At 36.8% G+C, this 9,123-nt stretch overlaps 1 protein-coding gene and 1 long non-coding RNA gene across 2 annotated transcripts; one reads left to right on the forward strand and one right to left on the reverse strand.

Moving 5' to 3' along the window:
- The first annotated feature begins 225 nt into the window (after positions 1 to 225).
- On the forward strand, positions 226 to 2,056 carry LOC107787045 (uncharacterized). Its single transcript, XR_001648288.2, has 2 exons — positions 226 to 1,560; positions 1,676 to 2,056. It is a non-coding gene; the product is annotated as an uncharacterized LOC107787045 (long non-coding RNA).
- Positions 2,057 to 4,646: 2,590 nt separating this feature from the next.
- LOC107787047 (cysteine proteinase 15A-like) lies at positions 4,647 to 7,153 on the reverse strand. Its single transcript, NM_001347660.1, is given in 4 exon segments — positions 4,647 to 5,209; positions 5,311 to 5,554; positions 6,354 to 6,473; positions 6,565 to 7,153. Coding segments are annotated over 4 exon segments (1,092 nt in total). The 5' UTR covers positions 7,009 to 7,153; the 3' UTR covers positions 4,647 to 4,925.
- Positions 7,154 to 9,123: the final 1,970 nt, after the last annotated feature.

Here is a 9,123-nt window from a genome sequence, read left to right on the forward strand (position 1 = left end):
AATTAGGACGGAGGGAGTATCAAATACGGTTGATATGGGTACTCAAAATAATTGAAAGATTAATGAGTCATATTATGAGATTAGAAAGTAGTCAGATTTTAAAATCTCAAAAGTAGCAGTAATATCTTTTAGTGTAAAAATTGTTTCACTCAATCAGAAAGAAGCAATGATCAATTATCCACAGTTGTTCCCTTTCTTCCTTCCCAATTTCTGCATGTACTTCTCTCAATGGTCTCTGTCCTTTTCTCACACTTCTAATTACTTCATCGCCTGCAACTTTCTATTTCTTGTGTATTTCTGCAACCAACCTCATTGGAAGAAAATTCCACCATTTTTGTTATTGAAGTAAAAATGTGGTCAGAGAAAATACCACCTCGACCTGGGTTTCCTCCTTTACCCAAGCTTTTACCTACTGATGATACATTAATGAATGATAATGACCACAAATTCACAACAAAGGTGAAATGGCTCAAAATCCTCTTGTTATTAAGAGGTGCAGCTCAAGAAAAAAAAGTCCCCTAAATCTCTTTGTTCCCACCCATTCCGGCCCTTCTCATGACCACATGGAAAAGGTTTACAACGTGGTCACGGTCGCGATCGGAAACAGAGATCATTAGATAGTGAGTAACATTCTATTTATTTGGTTCTAGGTTTATTTGTGGGGTTATTATCAAAGTAGTTCCAATGTGAGTCTTGTATATATATAATTTGAGTATAAACAAGGTTTATTTGTGGGGTTACTGACTTACTGTTAAAGTAATTCCAGCGCGGGTCTTGGATATAAACTTTCACACTTATGAATGGAGGGCAGTTGATGGGTTAGTTTGGGTTCATTTGATGGGTCAGTTTGGGCCGATGATTTATGATGGATCAACTTAGGCTTGCCCAAATCAGCCCATCTTCAAAATTACTCTAGCCCAAACCCATTAAAGCTTGGGCGGGTCAAATGAGTTTTGGAAAATTTTGTCATCCCTATGCCCACTTCACCCTCTCTTTCCTGCGTTGCTATTTGCCATTTCACCAAATCGTAACATTTCCCCTCTCTATTCCCATGCCACAAGAATTTATTCTTGAGTTTGTTCAAAATTTTCTGAATATTAGAAGTTAAATGGAATAAGGACATAACATAAGTAGGCAGAGAGTCTAGGACAGAATTGATAACAGTAAGTCGTCCTTCCAAAGATAAAGTTTGAGCCTTCCAACTAGCCAATTTTTTTCCTATTTTTTTCACTATTCCATCCAGATTTCCCCTGCTTTGTGTTTTCTGCCTAAAGGCATGCCAAGGTAAGTTGTAGGCAAGTTCTCCACTTCACATCCTAAAATCTTAGCAAGATTCTGTATGTTTGAGAGTGACCTATCTGTCATACAAAAGTACCGCAGACTTCTTGTATTCGCACCAGTTGTCAAGTTGATTGACACGCGTTAGCTATCAGGAAAATTTAGGAGTAATAACCAAAATACCCTTTAGTAGCAGCTAACAAGCAGACATGTCGTCCAGATGTGTGCTAATATGGAGAGTTAGCAGATACCTGGACGACATGTCTGCCTCACTCTTCAAGGGTAATATTGTCTTTTCTATCTAATTTTTATTAGCTTCACTTGGATTATATCAACCACTTTGAAAAAACTGGCAATCACCGCTTCTTTGGCTTCCTTCTTGTTCTTATCGGTACAGGCATACAGGTCTTTGAGTCTTTCAGTATCATCAATATCAGAAAAGCTCTACCATCTGCCAGTTTTCCAGTTTTGCAATGGTTTGAAAGATCTTCTTCTGATATTTTGGTTCGTTTTCCTGTCGGGTTTCTCTGAAGAACAGTTGGCATTCGTATACTTGTCCTTTCAACAGTTTAACGGTCCACCTGGGAACCGGCAATTGTGAGATATTATTTGGACCAAAATCAAAAGAAGGGTATAATTACTCTGTTTAATATAGTTGAAGGGTATTTTTGGTCCTTTTTTCTTAAATCTATATGTAGCTAGTTCATTGGTCTTTATGTTCACAAAAATTTGATTGTTGTTCATTGTTCTATCATCCTTATTAGGGGAATTTATTATCTACCTTATTTTATAACATTGATTTAGAAACTTTCTCTAAAAACGATTACGACACAGTCAAGTTTGCTTCCTACGTGAATCTGAAAGATACTCAAATTGGCAATGATTATTTAAAAAGGTACTCAAATCTGAAAGTTATGAAATCACTTATAGTTAAAAATTAAGTGTAAAAATTTGACTCTAAGGTTTCCCCAAAAGAAATACAAAATATATACTACTTTCACATCTTAGGTTCAATTTATGAGATCAGAGTTGCATAGGAGTAATAGTTATACTTTCACTCTGCCTTTCTTAGGTGTTGAGTTCAATCCTTTAAAAACTCTCACATCTTCTATCTTACTCTCTCCCCGTAGGCCCACACTATGTACAAGTCCACTCCCATCAAAAAGAAAAAAAAGGAGAATTAACCTAAATAGCCGTTTATCCAACCACATTATGTATATCGGCTAGAAAAAATAAATAATATATTCAGCCGGCTATTTGTGTAAAGGTTTCAAGAGAAAAGGCCGCAGTGACCCATTTTGTACCTGTAGCCCAATTAAAGACCCAACATAAAAACTAGACTAAAACAGAAGTTTGCAAAGATAAATGTGCAATGGTTACCTACCTCAAGTATTTACAACAAGGAACAGCAGAAATAACTAGTCAATAACTAGAAAACTTGATAGGGAAAGATACATCAATACGGTCAACAAGAAGCTGGGTTTTCACTTTAGGTATAGATGAATCATGGTGAGAGATCAAAAGTATCACTGATGATTTTCTTTCATATCAGGAGGGAGTTTGCGTTAATGGAGTTATCTATATGGTGGATCGCTACGGTAAATTCATAGTTGCATTTGATGTTAAAACTGAAAATTTAAGAATTATCAGATTGCCGAATGCTTTAACTCACGCATTCGATTTTTACCCATCGTTAGAAGTGAAGGGAAATCTAGCAATCCTAGACAGTTAGTGACATTCTTTTTTCATTTATCATTGTCCCATAAAAAACATTGAGCTGTTGGTTTTCATTTTGTTTAGCGCACTTTATGTGTGTCACCAATCATCATGCATGTCCTTAGAAGAAAAAGAGAGTTCTAAAATTCACCAAACCTCTTCATTTAGAAGTGTAATATTTCTTCTGAATTGAATTTTATTTGATAATTCTATTCGTTAAATGAATCTGATAGGCATGGCTTTATAATAGTACAGTTTGCTAGCATTTAAGCTTGCAACAATCGATTCTTAAGTCTGCAACTATGTTACATGCTACAACGGGCGCTGTTAAAGCACAAAATGCTTGTTTATTTTTTTAATTTGCTAAATGATTCGTTTTAAGTCCCTGTTTGTTTTAGAAATAGTGGAACATGCAATTTTTTTACTAGCCAAAAAGGGAGAAACAATACCCAAGAAAAGTTTTTAAACTAAAATTAAGGACAAGGAAAAAGATGGGTCTGATGTTCCTTGTCTAATCAGGCTGGGTGGATACAAGTTCTCTACATCATCGTTTGGCTCAATTGATGAGGATGAAAATTAAATTCTATCATAGATGTTGCAACTCAAAAATTGTTTGTTCATAACTATTGGTGTAATTGAGCATGGATTTCTTCCAATTTTAGTGTCAGTAGAGGTTCTAGGTACACTGCAGCCAAAGATCTGCGCCTGGGAAAATTCCATTTGAATGCCAGTTGATTATCAGAAGGTTACAATGGCGTCAATTACAAATTAGTTCATATTTCTTAATTCGTATCAGTGTATAAATCGTAATTAATGCGACTTAAATCAAATGCGATTTATAAGTCTGCATTTGGATAATGCGTCTTCAAAACTTCCTAGTTTCATTGCATAGCTGCTTATTTAAATTTGATAGTTCAACCGCGATATTTTGATCACTCAACTCATTGCACTCCATGCTTTGTGTTAAAAATGCGGGGTTAAATGGAAGGGTATTTCACGTATGGCTAGAAAACTTTACCTATAATGATAGTGAAGTCAAAAAAACTATCTTTTGTCATATTAAATTAAAGTCACAATTTTATCCAGTAAAATTACAGATTGTAGTTTATAAAACTCTTTAGTTGAACAAATATTGCATCGGCCTCAGAGCTTAGTCTATTCTAAGAAGAATCCTGACTCCGTCTATACTTTTGCCTTTTGCAGCTTCTGTTACCGTTGGGTAGGATATGATCTATGGGTGTCTAGTGTCAATTTTATTCTGTGGATACATCATTTATGATAGAGACAACCTAATCAAACGCTACACTTACTATGAATACATTATTTATGATACAGACAACCTAATCAAATGCTACACGAATACATTTGGGCTGCAGATGCCTTGGATCTGGACATTATCAATCTCTTCCTATCTATATTGACTATCTTTTACCTTCATTCTATATATATAGATATATCTAGTGGATACCACATCACTCAGTGCTGACATCCACCAACAAATGAGCTTGAGGCATGTTAATAATCAACTTAACATGGTCAATATATGCAAAAAATATCTCAACTTTTAATACACAAAATTATCGGTTTATCAAGTTAGTATTTGCAGCAAACTTTAATAACTAGAGGTGCATGCTTCATAAGAAAGTTGTCTGAAGCAATGTACTAATATGTTCAATAGTATTTGGAAGCATGAAAGACATAGAGACATTTCGAGCATTCAATGTACAAACAACTTTAAAATTCGAACTTCATTTTTGCAGTATAAACTACAGAAATACAAATCCCACTACGTGGTTTGAAGCACGATAATAAAGTGCTGATGAAATCTAAGACTTGAGTTCACAATACATTACTAAATAACATATTTACACAAATTAGGATAATGTAGTAAAACCCTTGATCACAGACAACATTCCTCGGATAAGTTCATCTCACAGGTTAGGATTAGTAGTATGGGCAGCAGTCACAGTAGAGACCATGGCATCAACTCCACAGATATTGTGACCCCTGCAAATCTTGTAATATCCATGCTCTCCCCAGTTTTCTCCCCAAGAATTCTTGATGATCCAGTAAGCCTTTTCCTTGAGTCTGATAGGAGCAAAGCCATGAGAACCATAACCTACCAAGAGCACTCCGTGATCCTGACGCTTGAAGCAGATTAATGGGCACGAAACTCCTCCAACGTATGTCTGCATCCAAGCAGCATTGATCCCCACTGCATTTTACACAAACAGGAAATATAGTAAGTTTGGTTGTCTGCTCTCATTCACATTGGGAAAAAGAAAACTTCAAATTGAGACTTTAATGGCTAACTACCTGCAAGAGGACCATGTTTAACCAGGTTGGCAGCAATTTGGTCTTCATCAAGACCAATAACACTGAAGTTAGTCACAGCGGCAGCAATTTTGCTCTTGTCAAAGTGGCACTTGCCATCCTTGCCAGTGTAAGGATAGTCTTTCTCCAGTTGAAGACCTCCAGCTTTCAGGGTGTACTCAAAGGCAGTAGTCATAAGACCACCACCGCAACCTGCATCACAAGCATCTTGTTGCTCCGGGTCACACTGCAAAAGGCAAAAACTTTAAATTAAGATTACAGGGTAAAACAAATACATGTAATAAGCGGAAGAAAAAACGACAATAAGATCCACAATCAGTTACAGCAGCAGGGGTATATGCCTTTGTCCAGTCTCAACTAAATCCCCTACTAGGTTTACTTTTGTCTCTCTATGTAATTTCTACCAAAACTAAAAAACTGTTTTAATTCAGTGAAGAGTGAGATAATGAAGAATAAAGAACATAGAACAATCCTAGTTTCTTTCTGTCTTAACCACTGCTCGCAACCCCAATTGTACAGGCAGGGAAAAAGTTTTAATCTTTAATCCTTTCCCACAGTAAAAAACCAAATGGTTTAACCTTTGAAACAGATAACTAGTTTTTACATGAAACAGAGTCCAACATAACAATTTACCCATTATATAGTATGATTTATTTCAAGAAATTTAACCCATCTAACTAATGTAGGATTGAGTATAATTGTTATGCTGCTTCAAGAAAATAAGCTATTAGCTTTTGCCTTACATTCCGGCAGCACCAATATATAGATACCTAAAAAGCTGTAATTTTTAATCCTTTTCCAATAATTTGGACCTAATTTATAAACCCCTTTAAGCAGATAACTAGCTTTGGCAAGAAACTTCAATGATATACATACAAAGCTAACATAACAATATACCCATCATAAACTCTCAAAGCAACAGCGCCAACAAAACATCATAAATCGCACTCCAATATAGATATAGAAATTTAAATAATATTGAACCGATCAAATTTAAAAAGTCAACGGCAAGAAAAAACACGAACCTCATGGTCACAGTCCACAAGCTGCTGTTCACTAAGGCTCACCAGCTCTCCCGTCGCCAAAAAGTGAGCTCCTTCCACCGCTCCTGTTGTACTGAACGACCAGCATGAACCGCACGAGCCCTATCATAGTCAAATTCAACCATCAATAAATATAAGTGGATAATCAATTAATCATATAGTAGTAGAAAAGTATATCTACAAAAAAAAAGACCTGATTTTTTACGCCGGTGACGGCGCCGTGGTCACGCCAGTCATAATCAGCTGGAAGATCGGAAGTCGGGAGGATTGGAGCTTTTTCAGCGTTAAACTTAGGTTTTGGTTTGTGAAGTCCGAGGTAAGTCCGGCGAAACTCCGACGGAGTAAGATCGGAGAACTTCGTAATACCGTGTTCGGCAGAAGGGTCAAGGAGCTGATGACGCCGGGCACGGCGGAGGTTCGCCTTGAATACCTTGAACCTGTGGTCATGTTCCTCTTCCGAAGCGTAGATCTTTCCGAACTTTGACTTGAAAAGTGAAAAGTGATGTTCGGCGTTTAACAGATGACTGTCGTCGGTTTCGGACACGACTTGCCGGATCAACGGATCCTCGTCGGAGAACGCTATCGCCGACGAGAAAAGTACGAAAGCGAGAAGAGATAAGAGAAATAGACGTTCCATTTGGAGAAAAGATTAAAAAAAAAATGAGTAAAGAGGAAGAAGAGGAGGATATTTTTTTCGTTCTTGCTCAGCTAGTTGTGTTTATATTGGCTCCGAGAAAATGGTAGGTGCAAAAATTAGCCGTTGTGATTCTGAAACGTGTAACTTTAACCCTCATGATACGTGTGCTACTGGTACTGCATTATCTTATTTGTAAGTTGATAATAAGAGGACTATTTTAGCAGATAACAACAAAAGAGAGGTTGCTTCTGTCAGTCGCCAATAAGTTTAGGGGTGTACTGTGAAATATAGTAGTATATCCTTTTCAGGAGGTTCCATTCCAGGGGCCCACCTTTGATTTATTTAAAGTATTCTTATTTATCTTGAACTTGAAAACTGAAAAAGAATCTTTCCTAATTTTTCTGTCTAGTGTGGGTGGGAGAAATCGTCAATATGAAAATCGAACTTTGCGGGTCAATGATGTAAAATAGGAGGTTTAATGGTAGGATCTTATTAAATTATTCACCATTTCTTCCTATTTTAAAATAAATTCGGGCATATTAAAATGTATTAAGTACGTTGTTATAATGTCAAAATATGTTTAAAATGACATTTTTCATATATTAAGAGAGGAAGAAAGAGTATCATAATTTTTATGTGAATAATAAAAGTAATGTTCTATCTAATGCATTTTAGACAATGAGGATTTCAAGACAAATAAAAGTAAAACGAAATATATTACGTTGTAAGTTTAGCAAGGATGACAAGAATTATAGAAATCTACATGTTAAGATGATGGAAAGGGGCAAATAATGCACTTAGAGATAAAGAAAAAATAAAAAAGGTCGCACGAGATGATTTACTCATGTTCTATCTAATGCATCTATTTACATGTGTGATACTAAGATGATTGAATGTGTTAGAATATGAATGGGTAAATTTAAAATCAAACGAAAATATATATACAATCTCTTGGAATATATGAGAATATAGCGAAAAAATAATACACAAGTGAAGTAAAATGTCGATATATGCAGTATCAACTACTCCATTAGGATTAAGGTTTATTAGTCCACATAAATTAGGTATAGTATTTGACATGTGCATGTCCTTTCAGCTTTAGTAAAGATTGTAAGTCGAGGTAGGAATGCATCAACGATTTAATCAAAGAATTCTTAATTTGAAGCCGTGTCCTAAAAGAACAATTTTTTAAGTATTGAGATAAAATATGCAAGACGGAGGAGAAAAGATAGTGAGAATTCACATGCCTAACCATTATTAAGTGAGAATTGAAGAATTATTATTGTTGTATACGGGTAAAATTGGGGGTAATGCATATCCCAATTTTTTGATGAAGAAAACGGAAGAAGGGCATGGACGCACGAGATCGAAATCTAGGGTGGGAGTCCTTCGTATCGAGACCTATGGAAGGTGAACGATGTGATCATCATCGTGATAGTTTGATACGAATCTCCATAACACACCATATTTTATGCTTGTTCTTTAAAGTCTTAATTTCAGGTTAGCCCAAAAATGTCGAACTCTCGGTCTACTCGCTTGAACGTTGATGCTGAGTCTGGCCATCATGAAGAAAATAACAATTTGGTGTCTAGCAACGAGGTGCCTCCTACTGATCCCAACGGTGTCCCAATTGCCGATCAGGTCGATGCTAACTCGCAGGTGGCCATCGACGTTAATTTGCCAACTGGTCCCGAAAACAGTATTTGTGGAGGAGCCCGACTAACAGCTCGAGAAGCACCCGAAGGCGAAGGTGATGGGGTAAGCCTGCGGCTAATCTTCGAAATATTGCAGGCTCAACAGGTGGCAATAGCGTAGCTACAGAATCAAGGACATGCCTCTAGCAGGGTCGAGCCCGAACAATCCTAGGAAAGCACCTGAAGAAATGAATAAATCATCGAGAGACCAGGTGAAGCCGAGCCCGGGGTCAACCCCGAGATAATGAAAATGATTGAAGCATTAACGAAGCGGCTGGAGTCAAGTGAGAAGAAAATTGAGGCTAATGACAAAAAGGTGGAAATATACAATTTTAGGGTCGATTAAACCTCGGGAGCACCCCCGATATTGAAGGGACCGGATTTCAAGAAATTTATCCAGAAGCCTTTTCCTCCGAGCGCG

The sequence above is a fragment of the Nicotiana tabacum genome, chromosome 12 (assembly GCF_000715075.1).
Source record: "Nicotiana tabacum cultivar K326 chromosome 12, ASM71507v2, whole genome shotgun sequence".
NCBI classification, from domain to species: Eukaryota; Viridiplantae; Streptophyta; class Magnoliopsida; order Solanales; family Solanaceae; genus Nicotiana; species Nicotiana tabacum.